Raw genomic sequence first — 26875 nt, forward strand, 5'->3', positions numbered from 1 at the left:
CTGAACTGTTCCCAAAATCTGTGGACTCACTTTCAAGGACTCTTCATCTCATCTTCTCAATATTTATTGCTTGTATATTATCATTATTTCTTTTTTTTCTTTCTTTTTGTATTTGCACAGTCTTCTGCACGCTGGTTGTTGGCCCTGTTGGTGGGGTCTTTCATTGATTCTATCATGGTTATTGTATTTAATGAGTATGTCTGCAAGAAAATGAATCTCAGGGTTGTATATGGTGTCTCTGTTAGTAACATTTATTGTTTTATTTTAAATTATGCATACATCCATACATCAACACTTTACAATATTTGGTCACTAAATTGCAGCCTATGATAGTACTGTATGATCCTTTCGTGCTCGGGGGAGAAGTTGTGATGGTATCCTCATTCTACTCTTTGAGTTCTTTCCTAGGTCTTCTACAGTTTCTGGTTGAATCCTCTTTATATTTCCATTCGATGCCCTGTCTGTGATAGTAATTTATGGTAGGGAAATGTTTTGCACAAACTCTTTATTAAATGACATTCTCAGCCCAAATGTTGGCAGTTTATTCATTTGCACAGATTCTTCCAGACCTGCTGAGTTTCAAAACAGTCCAAAACAGTAAAAATGCAGGAATTGACACTTTTTGTTGTGTTTCAGACAACAGTGGATAAGGAAGCACTTGTGGAGAGAAAAAAAAACAACTTAACATTTTAGTTCAAATATGCTCCCATGAAACTTGCTGTGTTATATCAACATTTCTTGGGTTTATTTTAAACTTCTAGCGTTTGCTGTACAGTATTTCATTTTTGTATAATTAGTAATATCTAATTTTTTGAGTTTTCTAGGATGTACTATACTAGAACATCAGAGCATTCTGCCATCATTAGAGTAGCTCAATCTTTGAGCAAAACTAAAACCAGCAAACAAGAACATTTTTGCATGAATTGCAAACTAATTCATGGTATCTGACATGCATTTCTTTCTTTTTAAATCTTTTTATTAAATTAGTACACAAAAAGTAAATCATGTAGACACTAATACACTGTTGCAATATAAATTTGCAGGAGATATTAATACACAAAAAAAGTTAGTACAAACAGAGCAGTTTAGATATAAAATAACAAGGTAATATAATAGTATACCAATTTTCCATACATATCAGTAAAGAGAGGAAAAAACCCAAAAAAACCCCCCCAAAAAAACCCACGGTGCAACTAATCTAAAAAGCAAAGCAAAGCAATGGGCTAACTAGGTAACAAGTAGACTTAAACAACTTAAAACAATCACGTCCTCAAACCCGACCTCCATTAAAAACTGTTAAAAAATCAAGAAGGGAATGTAAATATGGGCAAAGAGAAAAAAAAATTACATTAAATGAAAATGTTGAATAAAAGGTCTCCAAGTCTGTTCAAATTTAACTGAAGTATCATATCTAGATTACTTCCAATTTCCTCCAAATTTAAACATAGTATCATCTGAGAAAACCAAAAGAACGTAGTTGGGGCATTAATCCCCTTCCAATATTGTAAAATACATCTTTTCGCCATTAAAGTAAGAAATGCAATCATTCTACGGGCTGAAGGGGAAAGATTACTGGAAATTTTAGCTAATCCAAAGATAGCGGTAATAGGATGGGGAGAAATATCTATATTCAATACCTTTGAAATAATATTAAAAATGTCTTTCCAAAAAGTTTCCAAAGTAGGACAGGACCAAACCATATGAGTTAAGGAGGCTACCTCCCCATGACATCTGTCACAAGGAGGATTAATATGAGAATAAAAACAAGCTAATTTATCTTTAGACATATGTGCTTTATGAACAACTTTAAACTGAATTAGGGAATGTTTGGAACAGATAGAGGAAGTATTGACTAGTTGTAAAATATGCGCCCAGTCATCTGCCGAAATAATGAAGCCCAAATCCTTTTCCCAATCTGACCTAATCTTATCGAATGGAGCTTTCCTAAGTTTCATGATAGTATTATAAATAATAGCCGTTACACCTTTCCGACATGGGTTAAGGTTAATTATAGTATCTAAAATATATGTAGGAGGTAACATCGGAAAGGAAGAGAGTGTAGTAATTAGGAAATTTCTAACTTGGAGATATCTAAAAAAATGTATTCTTGGTAAGTTATATTTGTTAGATAATTGTTCAAAAGACATAAGGGAGCCATCTAAAAATAAATCCAAAAACCGTGATATACCATTAGTCTTCCAAATTTGAAAGGCACGGTCAGTGGAAGAGGGAGGGAAGAATATGTTACCTAAAATAGGAATCGCAAGCCCAAATTGATTAAGATCGGAAAATTTTTGGAATTGAAACCAAATACGTAAGGTATATTTAACTATCGGGTTACAAACCTGTTTGTAGTGTTTCAAATCGAAAGGAAGGGAAGAACCTAAAATGGAGCCAAGTGCATAACCTTGAGCAGATTGTAATTCCAATGCTACCCATTTAGGAATGGATAGTGTATCTTGGTCAAGTAACCAAAATTTCAAGTGTCGAATATTAATTGCCCAATAATAAAATCTAAAGTTAGGTAATGCCAACTCTCCATCTCTCTTAGCTTTCTGTAGATGTATTCTACCCAATCTCGGGTTTTTATTTTGCCAAATAAAAGAAGAAATTTTAGAGTCAACTTTGTCAAAAAAGGATTTTGGAACAAAAATCGGTAGTGCCTGAAGTACATATAAAAATTTTGGCAGAGTAAACATCTTAACAGCATTAATACGACCAATCAAAGTTAAATAAAGTGGAGACCATTTAAATGAAAGTTGAATAATGTGATCAATTAAGGGTAAGAAATTAGTCTTAAATAACTCCTTATGTTTACAGGTAATTTTAATCCCAAGATCAAAAAAAATGGTTATTAGCCAATTTAAACGGGAGGTTCTGATATAAGAAACTTGCTTATTAATCGGGAAAAGTTCACTCTTACTGAGATTTAACTTATAAACTGAAAAAAGACTAAATTGTGCTAATAAATCTAAAGCAGCAGGAATAGATTTTTGAGGATTAGAAATATATAAAAGTAAGTCATCAGCATAAAGTGATACTTTATGAGACTTTGAACCACGAGTTATGCCAATAATATTTGGAGATTTTAGAATAGCAATTGCAAGAGGTTCTAATGCAATATCAGATAATAAAGGACTAAGAGGACAACCTTGTCTAGTACCTCGAAAAAGAGGAAAAAAAGGTGAATTTAAAGAGTTAGTACGAATGAGGCCATAGGAGAATGATATAACAATTTGATCCAGGATATAAATTTTGGGCTGAAATTAAATATTTCAAGCAACTTAAATAAGTAAGGCCATTCGACTCTGTCAAAAGTTTCTTCAGCGTCTAAGGAAATGACGTATTCAGGATCATTTTGTGACGGGGTATAGACAATGTTTAACAGTGTACGAATATTATAAAAAGAGTAACGACCTTTAATAAAACCCGTTTGATCTTCCGAAATAATATAAGGAAGTGTTTTTTCTAATCTGTTTGCTAATAATTTAGAAAAAATTTTAGAGTCAACATTTAATATTGGTCTATAAGATGACATGCATTTCTAACTACATGTATTTACAAATATTTTTACTTCTGTCAGAGTATTGGGAGTTTAAACCTGTCTATCACTGCTGAAAATATTGAATGTTATGGGAGTGGCGCCACTTGTAGGAAAACCCTGTCTATCTTTGTTGGAAATACTTTGTTGGTTCTTGAAGACGATAGTGGGAACCTGGTAAGTTGCAAACAAACCAATCAGTTATTCAAACTACTTCATTCATTGCATTTAATGATTAGCAAAGATATGCAATTAGTCTGTAATTGCCATAATCTTAAATATTATCTTTTAGTTAAGGTAATTGTAATATAAAATTATTGAAGCTTTTAAAATAGAAAATGCCAGAAACACAGCAGGTTATGTTACATCTGTGGAGAACCAGAGTTTGAAGACCTTTCATGGAAAGTGGGAAAGAAAACAAATTGTTTTAGGGTGGGAAAAGGATGGACAAGACAGAGGGGAAACCATTGACATTGTGAAGCAAGGGTTGCCATGGGAATAACATGTTAAAAGGATAATCTGGTTAATAGGTTACTAAGGACAGTTAGAGTGAGTAAGGATAGTGGAACATGAAAACTATGAAATGCAGAGTGGGAGTGGAGGAATCTCACTGGTAGACTGAATGTGGGTGTTATGCAAAGCAGTCACCAATCCAATAAAGAGACAATATTGTCAACACCAAAGTGCAAGGACTAGTTGGTGCAGAAAGGGAGAAGGATGTGTCATCTGCAATATACAGGAAGGTGCTGTAAGAAGGGGAGTGTTGTTAGAGATGTAAGGACAGAATGGGAGGGTCCGAAGAAACCAGTCACTTTGAAATGGCGAAAGAAGACAAAACATTCCCTGTGATGAACTTCAGAATTGCATTTTAACAAGTAAGTATATAGTAGTGCTAAATTTTTATTAATGTATCTAGTGACCCCAATTGCCTATTACCTCGTTGGGAATTTAGTCTTATCTATCCAATCCTGCATTCATCTTCTCAGAGTCCTTCCAGCACCTTGGACACAAAACAGATAATACACATATGGAAGGCAGGTATCTTTATCATGATACATTTCCCTGCAGAAGAAATTTCCATACTATGGGATCAAAAGACATCAACACACATCCAGGTTGGACCAATGTGGCAGGTATGCCCTGTTATTTGCAATATTTTAACTTCTAGCTTCCTACTGTGAAAATTATGTATTCTATATGGCTTAGTTAATACCTTAGCAATTATTTGTGTATTATTTACATTTGTTGACTGTAGAACAATCAATAAAATTGATACCTATATATGATCATATAAAATTATTTTTCTCCTCTTACTCAGGGTAACCTTTCTGGTTTGTGTGGAAATTTTGATATGAAAACAGTCAATGAAATGGTGACTCCGGATTTCATGGAAGCACCAAATCCACAAGAGTTTGGGAATAGCTGGACAGCTATGGAGGTACATAAATACCAGAGAAATTAAACAGCTGGCTTGATTGTGGTAAATGCATATCTTTGGATTCTGAGTAAGATTTAGGAGTAATTTGGCTGAAATTGATGTCTCCAATTATTGAATAATCAAATGACATTCATTATACATGTGCTGGGGAGCCAAAGACTATAAAGTAAAATACAGGGGTATTGAGACCAACTGAAAAATATTAAAGGAAGATTGTCCAGAAGTTCGTTATTTTTTGTAAAGCTTTAACTTACCTTCCCATTTTGGGTACAAAAATGACAACGTAAAACATCTCACTCATTTTACAGATAAAACAGCAATCGGACAATCATACATACCAGAATCAGGTTTAATATCACTGGCGTATGTCATGAAATTTGTTGTTTTGTGGCAGCAGTACAATGCAATAATTACATCAACTTATGCACTGTAAATTGTGTGTGCTGGCTTTAATAATTCATGGTGTGCTTTGAAATTATGTCCACAAAAATAACTACTGTATAGGAAGAGATGATGTGAATAAACTCTCTTTAGGATCAAAAACAAGTTAATTATGATGCAAATTTGAGTTGATTTGCAGATAAATATTTATTTTGATCTAAATAGTTTAATAAAACTAAAAAGTAAGAAGAGTTTCTTGCACAATGTCTGAAAATGAAAGTGATATTTTTGAAACAAACGACTTTGAGGAGCTTGAGAGGGTGGATATGCAAAGGCCTTTCCTCTCGCACTGCACATCCCTGTTTAAAAGCCCATAACGCCGAGATGACTGTTTTTGCCTCTGAGGGTTGTGAATCTTGCTCCTGCCAGCAGACGCAATATGGAGTCACAATCATATCAGCTTAATAAGTGGTGAAGCAGATTTAAGGCGTTGAACAGTCCATTGGTATTGATTTATTATTGTCACATGTATTCAAGATACAGTGAAATGCTTGTCTTTGCATACAGTTCATACATATCAAATCATTACACAGCTTTGAGGTAGAACAAGATAAAATAATAATAGTGCTAAATAAAGTGTAAAAGCTGCACAGAAAGACAGTGCAGGATCATAACAAAGTAGGTTGTGGAATCAAGAGTCCATTTTGTCGTTGAAGAGATCCGTTCGAGAGTCCGTCCTTGAGCTCGGAGGTACATGCTTTCAGGCTTTCGCATCTTCTCCCAGGTGAGATGGGAGAAGAGAGAATGTCTGGAGTGGGTGGGATCTTTGATTATGCTGGCTGCTTTGTAACGGCAGTGAGAAATACAGACAGGAGTCCGTAGAGGGGGAGGCTGGTTTCTGCGATGTGCTGAGCAGTGTTCACAACTCTCTGCATTTTTTTGTGGCCACATGCAGAACAGTTGTCATACCAAGCAATTATGCATCCAGATAGAATGCTTCTTATAATGTATTGATAAAACTAGGTAAATATTGATGGGGACTTGCCTCCTTTCAATTTATAGGTGTGCTCTTGCACGATACTACTGACTGTATTGGGACAGTTACCATTCTTTCTATCCCTGCTCTTTTTTCTTTCCCTGACATACTCACATTTGGTGGTACAAACACTCTACCATAAACAGTATTCAGCTTCAGAAGCAATATGTTAGTTTTGTACACTCAGTGGCCACTTTATCAGTTATGCTTGTACACCTGCTCATTAATGCAAATATTAAAGGCATCTGTTAGTCTTGCGAGATCATGGATCTGCGCCTGGAAAGTCTTCACTCTCCAGGGTGCAGGCCTGGGCAAGGTTGTATGGAAGACCAGCAGCTGCCCATGCTGCAAGTCTCCCCTCTCCACAACACCAATGTTGTCCAAGGGAAGGGCATTAGGACCCATACAGCTTGGCACCAGTGTCGTCGCAGAGCAATGTGTGATTAAGTGCCTTGCTCAAGGACACAACACGTTCTCTTGGCTGGGGCTCGAACTCACGACCTTCAGGTCACTAGTCCAATGCCTTAACCACTTGGCCACGTGCCCACACAATGCAAATATATAATCAGCCAATCATGTGGCAGCAAACATTGTCAAGGGCTCATTTGTTGTCCAAACCATATGATCTAGGTAAGTTTGACGGTGGAAAGGTTGTGGTCCCAGACAGGGTGGGTTGAGTATCTCAGAAACTACTGATTCTCTAGGATTTTCATGCACAACAGTCTTCATAGTTTACAGAGAATGGTGTGAAAAAGCAAACGAAAAAAAAAACATCCAGTGGGCGAAAATGTGTTATTAATGAGAGACGTCAGAGAAGAATGTCCTGCCAGGTTCAAGCTGACAAGAATGTGACCTCAAATAATCACATGTTACAACAATGCTGTGCAGAAGAACATCGCTGAATGAACAGCACATCAAACCTTGAAGAGGATGGGCTACAGCAGCAGAAGACCATGAACATACACTCAGTGGCCACTTTATTAGGTTCCTGATCCAACTGTATTTTGGTAAAAAAAAAATCATTCACATTTTATTTTATTATTTTTTATTCTTTTGACTTGTGTACTTTTCTAATTCCACTTAAATATAACTATGCATTGATCCTTGGCCCTCTGCTTTCTCTCATCCATTCAGACAAGTCATCTGTTTCCCTTTATTGCATTAATCGCACAAATGATATTCTGACTTATTTCTCAGTAAGTTCTCTTCTCCTGGGTTGTTCAGACTGCCATAACTGAACTTAACAAATCTTCTGTAGGTGAACGCAGGGAGGCCATTTTCAAGACATTAAAAAGTAATATTTTCATATGTATTGTGTACCATTCAGCTAGGTCTTCTGATATATGGTAACAAACTCCGACAAGTTCAGGGTGAATCAAATTATAAGTGTGTTTATTACTTGCAAGGGAAGGTTGACCTCCATAGTTAAGTTGTTAGGTAGCTTCAGTCTTACAGCTCAGAGCAAATCATTTTTATACTTTTACAGAGACCAGTAATTCATCAAATTCATGTCTAAGGTTGTACCATCCCATAATAGCATTCCTTCCTTATCTGCATCCATGGCATCAGCCCATTAATCTTTTGAGGCTTCTTCCCCTCATGACAGCTGTGTCCTATTTCTCTCTGTTGTCATAAACACGCACACACTTCTTTTAAGCCTCCATCCAAGCCTCATCTATTCTCCATGAGTACAGAAATCGAAGTGATTTCAGACAATCATATAATGATACAGTCTCAGAACTTTAGTTAAACGAAGTTCCCTTTTTCTAGTTTGCACCAACAGGTACCTATTTTCAATATCCTCTCCTTCTTAGTTCTGCTATAGTACCCAAAATCATAGAAAAATAGTAGCTGTTATTATGACAGCATTGATTATACTATAATATAGAATAGTTGCCCACCATCATCCCAGCATCCAAAATGGTCTCCATTCACTTCCTGGAGTATTATAGTTATGAAACTGATCTCCCACTTTAGTAATCTTTTTTGGTGGCCTCTCAGATAAGATCTGCCATGCGAGTTATGTTTTCTGATTCATCTTATATGTAAGTACAACATTCTTGTCCAATCAGGGCACACGTCTCAGATAAAACAAAGTCCGAATCCATTTGGTTTTTCAATGGGACCACCACTAATTCTGCCGTCAAGTTAGATATTGCTTTCATTTGCTAACTTTTCCATTGCTGATGCCATGTTAATCAGATATCTGCTCTATCGCTTGCATAAACAAATGTTACCTTTCCCAAGGACAACACCAAATCCTTTTACACTGGGGTTAGCAGTGTCATGCAGAGGTATATACCATGCTGTAAAAAACTTATTTCCAAAATTATATACCCATCTTCCGCTAGTAATGTTCTGGCTGTACCCGTAAGAGGAGAAAGGAGGTCTATGTTACTGAGTCCCATTATTGTACCAGAAACCAAACATATCCAGCACCATGGGCTTGGACCAATTAAAGTAACAATTCAACTCTGCTTCATTGAAGGGCATGGTTAAAAGGGACATACCCATTCCGACTTGTCCCAGGACAGCCATAAACAAACAGTAGCTTGAAACATTGTTCCTGTTTTCATATTCGTAAGCCATTCATAAGAAAGTGTTTGTGGCAGTTAAATCAGTCAGAGAAAGGACAAGAGCGAATCCAACCGCTGTCATGAGGACTCTCAGTGGTTTTATTTTTAGAGTGTTGTTACACTGAGGCATTTATCCATGACGGCTTTTCTCTTACCTTGTTGGCTGTATTGATGACCAGCAATACCTGAAGTGGTCGTTCGAATTAAGGTTCCAAACATTTCTTCTTTTTTCAAATGTCTGCACCACCATGTAGTTTCCAGGCTCGATGTTGTGGCACTTAGCATCTGCTGCTTTCCTCCCACAGAGGCTGCTTGACACATTGAGTTTTTCCATAGATTGTTACTTTTAAGTCAAGATCTCTTGGTATTCATGAAGATCCGAAGATTTTCAGGTGAACATCCACTTAAAAGTGCACCAAGTTAGCCAGAAAATTGTAGTTCTGTGGAAAGATTAGCTGAACCAGGATTGTTTGCCTTAGAGTAGAGGCAGCTTAAGGGGAACATACCTAAGGTGTATGAAATTATGTGAGGTTTAGAAACAAGCAATGGGAAGGTTCTGTTGCTCTTAGCAGAGTAGTCAGATACCTCTGGATTAATGGTTTTTGTTAGAAGGTTTAGAAGAGACATGAGGGTTCTTCCTCGCCAACAGATGGGAATCCACTGCCTTCAAGAGGTAGTAAAAGCAGAAGCACAATTTTCAATAAAAAGTACTTGCATATGTACTTGACAAACCATAACCTGAACAGCTATGGATTTTGGGTTGGAAGATGCAGTGGGGTATTTCTTTCTCAACCAACACAGACCTGTTGAGCTGAATAACTCTATTCTAAGTCATACTATTTATTTAATAATACCATGATTCTAAGAGGCCAGTTTTGCTGGTGCTGGCCGTCTTGCAAATGGTTCCATTTATTTTCGCTTAATATTAATGTCTCACCTGTGTCATGTGCCATTTAAGTATCCGATTGTAGTCCAGAATTTGCAGCTAGGGTAGGGGAGTAGCCAGGCAGGGGAAATGGTTGGTGAAATAGGTTGGGGGAAAACTGTGTATCATTTCGAGGACCTTGTATATTATGACAAGGGAATTGTGAGCTGAAATGTGGGGATAGGTAACAGGTACAATTTTGAGGCTCCTTCCATCTGATTTAAACTGAACATGGAGAGTTGGAATTAGTTTCAGAATATTTTTAACATTAAGTACTTTCATGCTCTGAAACTTCAAAACCAGTTTCCCTAAGTATATTGCAGTATATTGTCTATGAGACTATGTTTGAACTATTTTTAATTGAATGTATACCTTATTAATCCTCCTATCAGTGACTTAATTTTTCTTAGTGTGCAAGTAGCCCTGACATCCGTAATCCATGTAACATGAACCCACTCCGTGAGCCATTTGCGAAGAAGGAATGTGGAATTTTGTTGTGTGAGGTGTTCCAGCCCTGCCATCCAGTGGTGAGTTTTTATCCATTCCAGACCTTGAATGACGGATGCTTCAACAGAACAATTACACTCCTTGATCCATTGATGCTTTTCTCCTGTGTCTGATGTTTCTCCTTGATTTACTCACTCCAAGAAAACAGGAGAAAGTAGCATGAGTTTTGCATTCTTACTGAAAGGAGTGGACTATAATATTTCATTCCTTATGAAAAGCAATTTGATGATTTCCCTAGATTACCTCCTAACTGATCAATTTTATCTGACAATATTTACTTGATGTTGATGTTAGGATACTTTGAAAAGTGGATATGATTATGAACCTAAATCTTTACCAGCGTTCTGTTCAGTACTGCAGGACTGTTACAAATATGTCCCGTGTTAATACAGTGTCTTAGGAAATGAGAAATGCCAATTCTGAGCATTGGCACAGGAATAAAACTCCCATGCTTTTTCTGTGTAGTGTGCTAGCAAACGATTTATGGGTTATACCAAACCAGTACAAAGGTGGAATTAAAGAGGGACTCAAAATGACAAATTGAATTAAACAACATATGAGATTGATCTGTGAGCAGCAAAATCTAATAAAGGTTAATCTCCCCATCTAACTAGTAGAATAAAATCCAGGGGAAGTTGTGATTATACTTTTTTGGTCAGATCTGGAAAATTGTTCAGTTGTGATTACCAAAAGCAACGAAAGAAATATTTGGTGTATAACTGAATTTCCTGTCAGGTTTGACAGACTTGGAGCTAACAATTCTATCACATTGTGCCAGGATTTTGTGCTTCATACAGATGATTTTTATATTAATGTGAAAGTTGGTAGTTCAGTACAGCAATTGTAATTCTAGTCGGAACATCTGTGTCTGCAATACACCCGCACACGCAGTACGCGAATGACATTGATTCATGGGCACTGCCCTGCTAGGCAACATTCCTGCCACCTCTGCTACAGTCATAATGCACCTGGCTGATTAAGAAACAACATGGGCAACTTCCAGGGAACCAGAATTAAATAGCATTCTCACTCACAACGGACATACTATTTAAAGGGTAATCAGTTCCTGTGGTGCTACTGAGTTAGTCATAGTTAATTCTGAAGGTTTTCAGGGGTGGCAATGGAGTCGTTGAACATGTTAAGTCAATATCTGATAGGTACAGAAGCTGTTTCTCCATTATTAAACCTCCTTATTAAAAGTGCTTCATTGAAAGTATCACTGCATTTGCTGTTGTGGGAACCATTGGACAGTGGCTGAAGGCAAGGCAGAAATGCAAGATGACCTCGAAAGGAAAGGGAAAGGAAGGCTCATTCCTGAAGTCAGTCTAAATGTCCATGAGGAACTGTGAACCAACTCCAATTCCAGTTGGACCAATGTAATCATAGTCTGAGGAATTTTATATCTGTGGTGACAAATAATAAATAAAAACAGGAAAAGGCTATTTAAATCCTTGAGTCTGTTCTGCTATTAATAAATAATACGGCCAAGAAAATTTGTAGACTAGGAGTTCACTTCTTGTTCCTCCCCATTGGAATTGCCTAAGATTCAAAAATCTGAGCTTTGAATACACTAAATTGGGTCCTAGAGTCAGACAGTCCCAAAGCTTGCTATTCGGCCTATCACATCCATGCTGACAATCAACCACCCATCCTTTATAATCTCATTTCATTTGTAGCTCTCTATGCCTTTTAGTGATTCAAGTGCACCTCTGGGAGAAATTGCCACAATTATCCAGTCAGACAGTTCATTCCAGAATTCTGATGGAAAAATTCCACTTCCATTCGCCTTTAAATCCCACATTTCCAACACTAAGCTATGCCTCTTTGTTTTACCATAGCTATGCTATGGGGAAGAGCTTACGGGTGTCTCCCCTGTAGTATGCCCATCATAATTTTGTGCACCTGTGTCATGCCCTTCCACAGCATTCTCCATTTTAAGTAAAGTTCCACTAACTGCAACACTATGGATGTGTTGTAAAAACAAACCAACTGCTGGATGAACTCAGGCAGTATCTGTGGAGGTGAAGGGATGGTCAAGATCCTGTAACACAATAGAGAGTTTAGAAGGAAGGTAACCAGTATAAGGGAGGAGTGAGTCCTGTTGTAGGGTCTTGAGACCAAACATTGACCATCCCTCTGCTTCTCCAAATGCTGAGTTCTTCCAGCAGCTTGTATTTTTCTTACTTATCAAATGTTTACCTAATTGTATCAGGTACCAAAGGAATAAAGTGAGTGAGCTGAAGTGATTGTTGGACAAATAAGCCTATTTTTTTTTACCTTGATCTGTTATTTTCAACATGCAACTACTTTGTAATTTTTGGAGAATAGGTTTCTGAATATATGGACACTCTCTGGTCAAAAGTGTACAGATCTGAAGTAACTTACTAAATTAATGCTGTTTTACTAACTGGAATTTCTGATGCTTAATGATCTATTTTGCCAAAAAAAAGATTGCTTTATCGTTTTTCTCATTATTCAGGTTGATGTCACTTGGTATTATTCCAACTGTTTGACTGATACGTGTGCCTGTAACAGAGGAGGAGATTGTGAATGTTTTTGTACCAGTGTCCAAGCATATGCTCATATATGCTGTCAACATGGAGTTGCAATTGATTGGAGAACCCCCTCAATCTGCCGTAAGTATGAAAACTACAGAAATACATTTCTGTTTGCCTGCGCTTAGCAGTAGTCTTGATACCTCTTTAGCATGGAGGTCCTGAAATAGAGTCTTATAGTCTGTGAATCCCATTGCCCTTCTTGCTTCTGCAGTGTGCTGTGTGACTGCGGGTTTCTCTGGAGGAGAACTGATAAGTTGAACTTGCTTTCTATAATCCACACACAACTCAAGAAAATCAAACATCTGATGTTACCAGTTATGTAAATTTCCTTTTCTTGCACACAGTCTTTGTGGAACTGACTCCCTTCTTATAAAAGTCAATTATAAACCATCTCCTGGTTCAAATCATATTGAGTAAATGCTCTTTGATACCGTTGAATTATTTAATGTACATTTTTGAGGTTATGTTAAAATCCTCTATAAGAAATCTATTTCAGGCAAAACATAATTATTAGCTGCAATACCCATTTATAAGACTAAACATGTATCTTAATATTCCCAGTGAAGATAGGAAATTAACTGTAAAAAGCACTTTTTATTGTGCTAAATCTCTAAAGGTTTACCTATGTAAAGTCACTTCAATATGAGTTTTTAATTCTTGATTTAATCTTCTTGGTCAGATTCTGAGTGAAGAACACACACCTTTATTGCTAGATTATGACATGGCAACCTTGGTAGAAACCTGTGAGCAGTGTGAGAAAATGCTAATGAAAAGTATTCTTTAGGAATTTAAAGATAAATATATTCATTTCTTCAAATCCTAATTACTTCATGAGGCAGAAAGCATAATTCTAATGAATTTTCTCTTTCATTTTAGCTTATGACTGTGAATATTATAACAAAGGTAAGATTTGTGATGTGATCTGTGAGGCAGAACGTTTGTATACAAGATATTTGATGTAACGGGAATAAGGCATTTTGCTTTTATTGTGATGACAAAAGACAGAGTAATTCGGATGGGCAAATAATTGTTAATGTATAAATGCACTGTAAGATAACCAACTTCTATTGGTAAAACAAATAACTGCATGCTTTCTCTGGAATTTTGGAAGAAATCGAACAGGATTTTCTGATTCCTTCAGCACTAAAATTAGAGAAATTCTTTAACAGAGTTATATGCAGAGCAAAATAATTGTTCTGTACACAGGGAAAAATACTATTTCTTAAGATAATAACTGGATCTTAGTTGCTTATTAAATGAGTGCAGTGGATCTTTTCATCTCTGCTAAAGACCAAGCATTTATTATATGAATTTTGAACAAGAAAAGAAGTGGAAATTTTGTTTTTAAGGAAGTGGTGAGGCATCTCAGTCTGGAATCCCTATACAGTGAAGCTACTGGATTATCAACAAGACTGTACCCCTAGAGGGGGCTAAATGTTTACACTATTTGAAAAGTTATAGAGTATAATATCTCGTCATGGTTTCCTTTTTTAAAGGAAAATATTCTTAAGGTAAACTGGTATCTGAAAATAAGTTTTCAAAAATTGATTCAACAGGGTAACATTTACAAATTGTGATTCTTAGCAGTATTAAAAAATGAATGCAGCACCTTATTCCTGTTACATCTACATCCCAGTTCAAATATGCACTTAACAACACAATGCTTGATCTAATAGCAAAGCTGAAACAATCCAAGGCATTGATTTGATTTAAAAAGTAGATCATGATGCTTCTATGTAGGTTTAGGCAGCCAACATAAGGAACTTTATTAACAATCTTCCAATGTAATCAACAAAAGATGCACAAAATAAGGATGGCTTTATTTACTGAAGTATGGAAAAGTAACTGGAATGAATTATCAGTGCATTCTGTACAGTTGGAAAGAAGGGTTTTAGAAGGCACTATCACAGTTGATTTTTAAAAATTAATGATTTCTTGAATTACTAAGTTGAGCTAACAATGCCAAGTGATTTTTGGGGGAAAAGGGTAAACAGGTGCAGTTGATGTTCTTTCTATATACATGACTTTTCTAAATTAAATTAAGTGAGTCTGTTTTCTGCTTACAGTGCTGGGAAAAGGTCCTTATTTATTGGTCAGTTACTTGGATGCAAGTACAGTGGTGGCAGCTAATTTATCAAGTGGAGCTGTTTTTCTAGCTACAAGAGAAATAGCCATTCCAGGAGTAGTGACACTTTTTATGCTGACCCCAAGCCTTTACTCACCTAAGCCACATGGTAAGCAAGTCTAAGTTTGACAAACTTGGCAGCAACTTAGCTTCTATTACTGTGTATTTGCCAAAATGCAACATTATAACTAGCAACAGTTTGCATCATAGAAATGTTTGATCATATTTTTCCCATGTTCAAAATACATAAGCATTAAGAAGTGAATGTAAACAAGCAATTAAAATATTCTTTATTTCTTTAACCATTTGACATGGATACTGAAAATTTCCCTGTTCCAAAATAATAAAAATCAGGAGGGAAGAAAGAAGTCTATGATAAAACTTTAAAATAGAGATCACATTGTCAACATTTTCCTATTGTTGGTTTCATCAGTTTATAAACAGTACATTCAGGTTTTATTGAAAAGAATGGATGTAGGTACACATATGGATGCAAATGCATGGCATTAGCATTAGGGTAGATGGAGGATATGCAAAAGTGTAATCTTAGACCGTGTGTCTTCCTGTGTATGTGAAGATTTAATGTAAATCTAAGAGGACATATAAAACTTCAGAATAGTTGGAAATTTGTTTTCAAATAGTTTGAAATAATTTGTAACCTATGCATTTTGTGGTTATTTTCAATGTCAAAATTTTATTCATTTTTCTCTTTTCTTACTGATCCTGAGCTGAAGATACAAATTTATGATTATTGATTGTTCCACTGGGGCTAGTTTCCTCAAGTAGGTCACCCAGGTGTCTAAACACAAAAGTGCTGCAAATTTTGAAAACCATGCATTAAAATAGAGAATACTGAAACTACTGAGCAGACTAGGCAACATTAGTGGAGAGAAACAGAGTTAATGTGTCAGGTCAGTGTCTATAGACATTTCTGTTGACAAGTCATTGACCATGGGAATGGCAAGCAGAATTAAACTGGGTGGCCACTGGGAAATCCATTTTCTGTGGCTGATGGAGTGAAAGTGCCTGATGAAGTGGTCCCCAGTCACCCCATCTTCCACTGCCATAACAGGGATAGAGTTACCCTTGTCCTTAATTATCACCCAGTGAGCCTCTGCATTCAGCACATCATTCTCCGTAACTTCTACCATCTTCAGTCGGATCCTACCACTATAACATCTTTCTCTCCAACACCCACCCACTCTCCATTTTCCACAGGGATTGCTCTCTGTGAGACACTTGTCCACTTGTCCCTCCTCACTGATCTCCCTCGTGGCACATATCCCTGCAAGTTCTACACCTGCCCCTTTGCTTCTCTCCTACCATTCAGGGCCCTAAACAGTCCTTCCAAGTGAGGAGGCACTTCACCCGCAAGTCTACTGTGGTCATCTACTGTATCCATTGCTCCCAGTGTGGCTTCCTCCATATGGGTGAGATCCAGTGCAGATTGGGGGATCACTTTGTCGAGCACCTTCACTCCATCTGCCGAAACAGTCAGGATTTCTTGATGGCCACCAATTTTTAATTCTTCTTCCAGTTCCCATTCCAACATGTCACTCCATGGTCTCCTTGACGGCCGCGATGAGACTATTTGCATGTTGAAAGAACAACACTTCATATTCCATCTGGGTAGCCACTAACCTGATGACACGAATCTTGACTTCTCTAATTTCCGGTAACTTCTCTTCCTCCTTTTTAAATTTTTCCATTCATCATGTAGGCTCCCCTCCTATCTTTTGCCTTCTCCTCACCTGTTCACCACTTCCCTCTGGTGCCCCTCCTCTTTCCCCTTCCCCCATAGTCTACTCTCCTCTCCTATCAGATTCCTCCTCCTTCAGCCCTTTACCTTTTCTACCTATCAACTCCCAGCTTCTCACTTCAGCCCCCATCCCCAGCCATCCACGTTCCCCCTCGTCTAGCTTAAGCTATCACATGTCAGCATGTACTCCTTCCCCTCCTCCCACCTTTTTATTCTGGCTTCTTCTCCCGTCCTTTCTAGTCCTAATGAAGGGGCATGGCCCTACAAGTTTACTGATTCTTTCCTTTTTTCCCCTCTATAGATGCTGTCTGACTTGCTGAGTTCCTCCAGCATTTTGTTTGTTTTACTCCTTGAAAGTAATTTTCTCTAGCAAACAAGTGATACCACTTCTTTTGTTTTCACAACAGATATATCGTTAGTTTCCTTGGAAGTGGCTGACAAACCAAATTATTTTCTTCGGACTGGATCAGATGGAGCCCTACATGTCAGTAAATGGGAATATAACACATCTTTTCTAAAAGAAGCAACATTTAAATTCCACAAGGATGCATGGGTTTTGGGATATAACACCTTTGAATCGTACATAAGGCCTGGATACTTTGTTCATCTGGCAAGTACTATTCTGCATCTGCTGAAATATAACCACTCAGAGGGTTTCAGGCATGCTACCCTCCTCCAGCTTGCAGGTGAGCAAATAATAATCTTGGTTTAAAAAGAACAAACAGAATAATTGTTAAATAAGCATACCTTAAAATTGGAACTTATTGTCATATTTCATGAAATGAATTCTGAAAACTTTGGACAAAGCCTCGTTTTCTTACATTTTCTCATTCAGAAACATTAAAATCTAATCTGAAACTAACAGAAAATGTCACGTTCTGTTGCTAGTCAGCTCAGTTTCAAACAATGGATAAATTTAATCTGTAAAGAAATGGCATTCACGAAGAAGTAAGAACACTATGTCCACTTGACCAGAGCTTTGAACAGGTTACATATGTCTTCTGCATCTATATGCAAAAATATTCTAGATTTTCCTCACCTGTATCATGGGCAGTAGCTTAGTGGTTAAGTTGCTTGACTGATAGATTTCTAGACTATTCTGGAAACATGAGTTTAAATATGACCATAACAGCTGAGGAATTTAGATTCAAGTAATTAAACAAATATTGGATTAAAACGCTATTATTGGGAATGGTTATTATGAAACAACTGGATTTTTGAAAATAAATGGTTCTGTAATGTCCTCTAATAGAATATAAGAAACAGAAGCAGCAGCAAGCTATTTTGCTCCCTGTTCCTGTTCTGGGGTAAAATTGCAGATGATCTATTATCTCATTTCCACAGCTCTGCAGTAACTTCCTTTCCCTTAATTCACCCAGTACACAAAGATACTGTATATTGATGTCTCTCTGTGTTGAATGTAGTCAGTGGCTGAGTCTTTAGGTTGTGCTACTATCTGTGTCAAGAAGTTTCTTCTCAACTTAATAGTGAATGTATAACCCCATATATTAAGACTTGTAATCCTTGTTTCATTCGATAGACCCCAGCCAGGGTATATAGCATCCCTGCATCTACCCTTCCAAGCCTTTTAGAATGTTGGATTTTTCACTGAGATCACCTTTCATTCTTCTAAACTGCTGAATCTTTCCTCGTTAGTTAAACCTTTTGCCTTCCTATCAATCACTCTGGTAAGCCAGTGTGCTTCCTCAGTTGCAAGTATATCCTTCAAGTAGGGAGGCTGTATTCCAGGTGCAATCTCACCCGGGCCTTATTATGTAAAGAAAGCTTCTTCATTTTTGTATTTAAATCCTCATGTAATGAATACCAACATATTATTTGCCCTTATAATTGCTTGCTGTGATTTGATTTGAAGATATTCAGATCTCTGTGAACATCAACATCTTTCAATGTCATGACTTTAAAGAAACAATATGCTTCCTATATTTTTTTCTGCCAAAATGAATTATTTCACATTTTTCCACATTGAATTCCATCTGCCACGCGCTTATCACTTACCATCCTATTTCTCCTGAGAGATCTGTGCATCCTCTTCACAACTGACACTGACACTCTCACCACCACCACCCCCCCACACCCCCAGTTTGTCCTACAATCTGGATATGATCCAATCTGAAATGCAGTTAGATATAATGTACTTGTTCCACTCATCCAAATTATTGATACAGACTGTAAACAGCAAAGGCTCCATTACTAATCCCTGTACTAGTGACCACCTCTCTACTTCAAATAAATGCATATTTCTCCTTCTTGTTGCCTGTTAATTAACCAATCCTCAGTCTAGGCCAGCATATTATCTCCAATCCTTCATTCTCTAGTGTTACTCATTTTTTTGCGGCATCTTTTGAAATGTCTTCTGAAAGTTTAAATGAATTGCATCAACTAAGTGCCTCCCTCCCTCTCCCCCCACCCCTCGCCATCTCTTCTGCTAGTTGCAAACTCAAAACTTGTGATAGATTGGTCAATTATGATTTTTCTCTTTGAAATTCTCATTGGCAGTGCCTGGCCCGTTGCTTATTTTCTAAGAGAATACCTGCAGTGGCCTAGGATTTTGTTTTCATTACATTTAATAAAATATATTTGCATATAATAGTCATTTACTTAATCTAGGCAGCAGTACCAAGATGAGATGACAGCAAATTATTCGTTTATTAATGATATTCATTAAGGAGCAAAACTCTCTTTTGTTCAAAAGTGCAATGGGGAATTTTAATACTTACCTGAGCTTTCAAAGTTGCAGGACCAGCCTTTTGCACTAACACTGGGTTTTCAAATGCAGGGTTTCTTTTTCAGGATTATGCTATTTTGTTGGATTAATTTATGTGTACAGAGTTCGGAATCGGGTACAAGTCTACAAACTGATTACCCCTTCTTGAACTGAGAATTTCACCGTAACTAATGCACAAGCAGAAAGCATTTATCATCAAGGATTATACTTGTAGTAGTTTCAGAAAAGCACTCACAGGGCATATTTTGGACTATGCTGAGTTTTACAATTCATGATAATGCCAAGCTGACACAGCTGTAGATTCCACGCTTGAATTTATTATTGAAAATCTGTTTCTTTTAGGGCATATTGCCCAATCATGTCCTAAATCACAAATTTAGAGAGAATTTCATAGGTTCTGTGATATACTCGGAAGCCAATTAGCCTTCTAATAACAGATTGTTCTTCCCTTAAAATGAGAGAAATGTGTGTTCCAACACTCAGTGAAAATACACTGCAAGTGCTATTGATTGCATTATCTTTTTTAAAGTGCAGGGACCTTGCACTCGAACCTGTTTGTGCTAAAAATCTAATGTATGCCAATGGAAAACTGAAACAATTTACCTCAGCTATGGGTTCAGATCAAATGATCAAGAAGCATTTCATTAATCACTACATCCAAGGAGTCAAGTTTCAGCATTTTTATAAGCAAAGCTCTGTTGCATTTGGTTCGTTCCCCAGCACACTTTCTTAGGGACAGACTGGGCCCAACATGCTGAGGCAGGGTAATTGCACATTCTAAAAATATAGTACCATTTGTTTAGGTTAATGGAAAAGTTATACCAGCTACAGAGTGCAGAGGCAAAGGAGGATTAAATTTCATGCTGACTATAGTACATGCCTGGCATATTAGATCAGAGATCACATCCAACTGGTGAATCAAGATTCAGAAGGGACCAAAGTGAAAAGAACAGAGTAACAGGCAAGTTTTCAATGGACTAAAATCTCTTCACTTACTATTTTACAGGGAATAAAAAAAAACAGAATAGATGCCCTTCTTTTCTGATTAATTTTTAACTCAGTGACTCTCCTTCCTCTTGCTGGTAGGATTGATTTTTACAATCCTCTACAACTCTATCACCTGTTTTTATCATGGAAAGTTTAATCTGGTGCAGGGTCAAGATAGTGTGTGGCTATTGAAGGGCTATAGACGGGTGAAGAAGACCTTTGCACAGCTGACTGGCATTGTAAGTTGATTTTACCTTGAAGGCCCTCTTCTGGTTACAGATACTTCAAGCCCATAAAAACCAGATACTCTTTCTGTACCATAATAATGATACAGAGAAAGCAAATAAATAAATGTTAATGTTAGTTTGTCCTCAGCAACAGCATTCATGACAATACTGTGGAGGGGTAGTTATTATTAAGTGATTTTGTGTATTTTCCAACTTGTGGGAAAAAAATCAACTTAAAGATGCCTGTAAAAACAGAAACCACTTTTAACCCAGGGATAGACTACAAATATAAGGTATCAAATTCGTAGCCAGAATGATAATTTTGAAAAAGTGCTCTCAGAATGAAGGGGTAAATTGGGTTTCTACAATATTTATAGCTAGTTTAACATGTTGGAGTTTTGTCCCACCTGCAAATTTGATTACACCAGTGTGAAATAATGAGCGTAACAAGTTTTTATAGTTGGTGGTTATAGGGTGAGTCGGCACCTGCATTTACTCCAGAGTCTGCATGAGCAGTTTCACTCATGTCTGGAGTTCTTCTCGAAATGAAAGAGAAGATTGGCTGCTTGTTTGCAGGGTTGTTCACTGAGCCTGGAGGTGAGGTCACAAACATTTCATCATCAGTTAAGGTGACATCATCAGTGAGCAATTGAGTGTTGTTTCTCCCGAGTGCTCGCATTAATATTGGTCTGACTTGTTGTTCTGATTGGTTGGTTGTCGCACTGGTCATTAGACTCTGCTGGATAGCTGAGTGATTTCCACTGCCCCGTATCTTTGGTTATCGATCATTGTGATCGTTGGTTCCTTGGGTGTCCACGATTTATCCCTTGGCCCCAATCCCGCAGATGCATGGGTTGCATTTTAACCGGAGATAACTCAGCTATCACACTCAACAATTTCTCCTTTGGCTCCTCTCACTTTCTCCAAACTAAATGGGTAGACATGGACATCTATGTGGGCTTCAGCTATGCCTGCCTTTTCATTGGCTATGCAGAACAGTTCATGCCCCAAGCCTTCCCTGCTAATATTCCCCAATTCCTCTGTGCTGCATTGACAACTACATTGGAGCTGTTTCATGCACCTATGCTGAGCTCATCAATTTCATCAACTATGCCTCCAACTTCCTTCCTGTCTTACATTCTCTTGGTCCCTTCTGACACCTCTCTCCTCTTTCTCGACTTCTCTGCCTCCATCTCTGGAGACAAACTGTCTGCTAATATCTTTTATAAACCGACTGATTCTCACAGCTGTCTTGACTATACCTCTTCCCACCCTGTGTCCTAAAAAATGCTATTCGCTTTTCTCGGTTCCTTCATCTCCGCTGCATCTGTTCCCAGAATGAGGCTTTCCTTTCCAGTATATTAGAGATGTTCTCCCTTTTCAAAGAACAGTACTTCCCTCCCTCCACCATCGACATTGCCCTCACCCCCACCTCTTCTGTATTCTGGACATCCTGCTCACCCTATCTTCCCGCTACCTTAACAGGGATTGAGCTCCTCTGGTCCTCACATACCATCTCATGAGCCTCTGCATCCAATACATCATTCTCCTCAACTTCTGCCATCTTCAACGGAATCCTACTACCAAACTCATCTTTACCTCCACCCCCACTCTCTGCTTTCCACAGGAATTGCACCCTCCATGATTCCCTTATTCATTAGTCCCTCTCCACTTGTAACATGGGAGAGCAGGTTCGAGGATCCAATGAGTGAAACAGGAGACGCAGATTTAAAAATGGGTATGTGAGGTATTCATTTAAGAAATGGACAGTGAAACATTAAATTGGGCATCTAGCTAAACAATTATTTGTCTAAGCTAGCCAAAACCACTACACCATACATTCAACTACTCTGCTAAACCTCCTCAATTTATAAAACCCAAGAAGTAAGCATACTATAACAGATACTTAAATAAACAAACCATGGGGCCCCAGCTATGTCTGCAGTGCTCTCTCTCAGTAGTCCATCAGGACTGATGGTGAATTCAGCCTGAAGTCAGGCCTCATGGGTGGCAGGAATGAAAGAAGGTGAACCCCCTGCGCTTGCTATCTTTTATACCTCCAGGATACCCAGAACTGGAGATGGGCTCCATAGCACCCATAAGCCAACTAATAGAAAAGAGCATAGCAAACTTTAAACAAACCAATCAGCACGATGCAAGCGGCTTTCGAACAGAATTTACTACACCCTCCAGAGGACACCACTAATCTCCCTCTCGGCACTTATCCCTGCAAGCAACAGAAATGCTACACCTGCCCATTTACATCCTCCCTTCCCAACATTCAGGACTCCAAACAGTCATTCCAGGTGAGGTAACACTTCTCATGTGAATCTGCTGGGGTCATTTATTGTTTCCGGCGCTCCCGATGCAACCTCCTCTACATTGGTGAAACCCGATATAGATTGGGGGACCACTTTGTCAAGCACCTCTGATCCCTCTGCCAAAAGTGGAATTTCTCAGTGGCCAACCATTTTAATTGTTATCCCCAATTCCATTCTGACATGTCGGCCCATGGCCTCTTCTTTTGTCACAATGAGGCCACTCTCAGGTTGGAGGAGCAACACCTCATATTCTGTTTAGGTAGCCTCCTACCTGATGGCATGAACATTGATTCCTCCTTTTGGTAGCTTTTTTTTTCCCTCTCCCTTCTTTCTTCTGTTCCCCACTCTGGCCTCTTACCTCCTTTGCTCACCTATCTATCAACTCCCCTGGTGCCCCTCCTTCTTCCCTTCTCCCATGCTCCAATCTCCTCTCTTCTCAGATTCCTTCTTCTCTAGCCCTCTACCTTTCCCACTCACTTGGTTTCACCTACCACCTCTAGCTAATCCTCCTTCCCTCCACTTCTTTATTGTGGCATCTTCCCCCATCCTTTCCAGTCCTCAAGAAGGGTCTCGGCCTGAAACCTCAACTATTTATTCATTTCGATAGATGCTGGATGATGAGTTCCTCTAGCATTTTGTATGTGTTTCTCATATACTTTCAACTTTTATGTTACAAGATATGCATGATGTGAAGCTGATTACTTGAGTTTTATTATTATAACTGAAGATTTTTTTTGCAAAAATTAAGTTATTTTTAAGTATATGATTTTTTGCTTGTAAGTAACATGGTTTTAAATTATTGAAGCTATGTGAAGCTGCTATTTCAATTGCCAGACAGACCTGTTAAAATGCTTTTGTAATAGGAAAGATATTTTATTAAAATACTATATTTTAAAGAATATTTTATTAAAAGACCATTTAGTTATCATCTACTATAGACACTTGTCCTGCCATTGTTTCCTGCTAGAAGGACAGAATTCCACGAATTCTATTTACGCTTGAAGTTTATTATGGCCAATTGATAAGAATCAGCTCATGCTACTGAAAGCTCTAGACTTGTATCCCTTTGCTCAGCTTTGCATTTGTTTGCATATTATCTTCTTATACAACATGCATCCAATCATTTGCCATGCATCTACAGCTGTCTGTGGGCATCCTGTATAAAACGTTCAAAGCTAGCTAATAACAATATCATAAAAATACCACCAAAATATTTTCAATTATTTTGCAGAATTATTTTCTCTTTATCTTGATACAAAACAGATACCTTATGCTAATTAAACAGTCCTTTAAAATCCAAATGAATGTTTTCATAGTACCATGGAATACATGACTTTTGATACAAGGAAGACTGATAAAAGAAATGTATTGGATGCCATTTATCTGAAGGTATGCCTGGCTATAAAATGAACTCTCTGTTCTTCTGTAGGTGTCGAGTAGTATACTTGTACTCTAACAACACTAATTCTTGCTGGCTTGTGCTGAATTGCATGTTTATATTTATAAATGTTTTAAAATATCTCTTGTATTCATAAACTTCCTAACATCAGCAATTTAAAAATTAATGCAAGATATGTTACCTCAAGTACAGAAAGAGTGATCTATTGTTTAGCCAAGTGGGTTTATTATTTGCTTCAGTTAATCTGCTTCTTTTTTGAAACTGAATGAAGAATCACAACAAATGTCATAACAGCTGGATTGTGGGAAGTCCCATATTTAACATTTTCCAAAACTAGACTGATTCATTTTTATCTTCCATTTTGTTTGATACATAATCCATGAAAATGTAAATAAATATAAATAACTCTGTGTATGCATATAAATGTATTAATCTACATTTCATATTGGAATCTCTTAAGGTGTTTCTTTGAATCAGAGTATGCTATAAAACATACTAGAAGATTATTTTATTTATAAGATATGTATTGAAAAGTTCCATCATTTCCTCTTTAACTGCCCCAATTGTTCGAGCGTTGAATAATAAAGCACAATACCGACCCTTCAGCCCACAATGTTGTGGCGGCCTTTTAACCTACTACAACATCAATCTAACCACATAGCCCATAGGGTGGAAGGTACAATGTGAGCCTGTGGAGGAGGGATGTAGAGGCCTTGCTGACTGCTTGCTCTGCAGGACATATTCTCTCCTTGGCATTGTGGGGGTGGCAAAGAGAAGAGCCATCTGGACCATCACAGAGCTGCTGAGCAAGCCTCCAGTTGGTCATGGATCGAGAGGTGTGACCCATGATCCTGGATAGGACATAAGCCCGGGTCTGATCAACCCTAGCAGGGTCGCCTGGGCAAGAGTATTTGATGTTGAATGACCCAAAACACCTGATGAGCCCAGGTTGCATCACTGATGGTGTGTCCCAGTGCATTTTAGGTTGCATCTCAGCATTGCCTATCTAAGTCTCTTAATTGTTACTAAAATACCTCCCTCTACCCCCATCTCTGGCAACACATTCAACACACCCACCACTCTCCACTATCCAGCTCTGCATCCTATCATAAGTCCATAAGACACAGGAGCAGAGTTAAGCCATTCACCTTGTCGAGTCTGCTTTACCATTTCATTACAGCTGATCTATTTCCCTCTCAACCCCAATCTCCTGCCTTATCCCCGTAACCTTTCATCTCCTGACTAATCAAGAACCTATCAATCTCCACCTTAAATATATCCAATGTCTTGGCCTTCACTGCTGCCTGTGACAATGAATTCCACAGATTCATCACCCTCCAGCTAACAAAATTTCACCTCATCTCCATTCTAAATGGAAGTCCTCTATTCTGAGGCTGTGACCTCTGGCCCTGTACTCCTTCATCAAAGGAAACATTTTCTCCACATCTACTCTATCCAGGCCTTTCAACATGCGATAGGTTTCAATGAGATCCCCCTTCATTCTTCTCTATTCCAGCGAGTAAAAGCCCTGAGCCATCAATCGCTCCTCATGATAAGCCTTTCATTCCCGAAATCATCCTCATGAACCTCCTCTGAACCCTTTTCAATGTCAGCATATCGTTTTTTGAATAAGGGTTCCAAAACTGGACACAATACTCCAAGTGAGGCATCACCAGTGCCATATAAAACCTCAGCATTACATGCTTTCTTTAATATTCTAGTCCTCTTGAAATGAATGTTAACGTCGCATTTGCCACCCTTGCCTCTAACTCAAGATGCAAATTAACCTTTATGAAATCCTGTATGAGGACTCCCAAGTCCCTTTGCACCTTGGATTTTTGAATTTTCTCCCCGTTTAGAAAATAGTCTACTTATTTTATTCCATCGACCAAAGTGCATGACCATTCACTCGCTGACATGTATTCCATCTGCCACATCTGTACCCATTCTGCTAACCTGACTGAGTCCTTCTGCAGCCTCTCTGCTTCCTCAACACTACTTGCTCTTCCACCTATCTTTGTGCCGTCCGCAAAGGTGCCATAAAGCCATCAATTCTGTCATCGAAATCATTGACATACAAGATTAAAATAATGGTCCAAACACTGACCTCTGCAGAACACAACTAGCCACCAGCAGCCAATCAGAAAAGGCTGTCTTTATTACCACTCTTTGCCTCCTGCCAACCAGTCAGTACGCTGTCCATGCTAGTATCTTTCCTGTAATACCATGTCTCTTATCTTTTTAAGTAGCCCCATGCATGGAACCTTGTCAAAGGCATTCCTAAAATCCAAGAACGCAACATCCTCCTTGTCCATTCTACTTGTTATTTCCTCAAAAATTTCTAGTAGA

General features: G+C 38.0%; 1 protein-coding gene across 1 annotated transcript in view; it reads left to right on the forward strand.

The window, feature by feature from the left end:
• Window positions 1-26875, forward strand: part of otog (otogelin) — a 235636-nt gene that overhangs the window by 118285 nt on the left and 90476 nt on the right. Inside the window, exons 25-32 of the mRNA XM_063063100.1 lie at window positions 3584-3718; window positions 4528-4674; window positions 4860-4979; window positions 10308-10424; window positions 12884-13040; window positions 13839-13865; window positions 15029-15196; window positions 17254-17532. Coding sequence (XP_062919170.1) covers window positions 3584-3718; window positions 4528-4674; window positions 4860-4979; window positions 10308-10424; window positions 12884-13040; window positions 13839-13865; window positions 15029-15196; window positions 17254-17532 — 1150 coding nt within the window. The remainder of the gene's footprint in view (window positions 1-3583; window positions 3719-4527; window positions 4675-4859; window positions 4980-10307; window positions 10425-12883; window positions 13041-13838; window positions 13866-15028; window positions 15197-17253; window positions 17533-26875) is intronic.

The sequence above is a fragment of the Mobula hypostoma genome, chromosome 11 (assembly GCF_963921235.1).
Source record: "Mobula hypostoma chromosome 11, sMobHyp1.1, whole genome shotgun sequence".
Lineage (NCBI taxonomy): Eukaryota > Metazoa > Chordata > Chondrichthyes > Myliobatiformes > Myliobatidae > Mobula > Mobula hypostoma.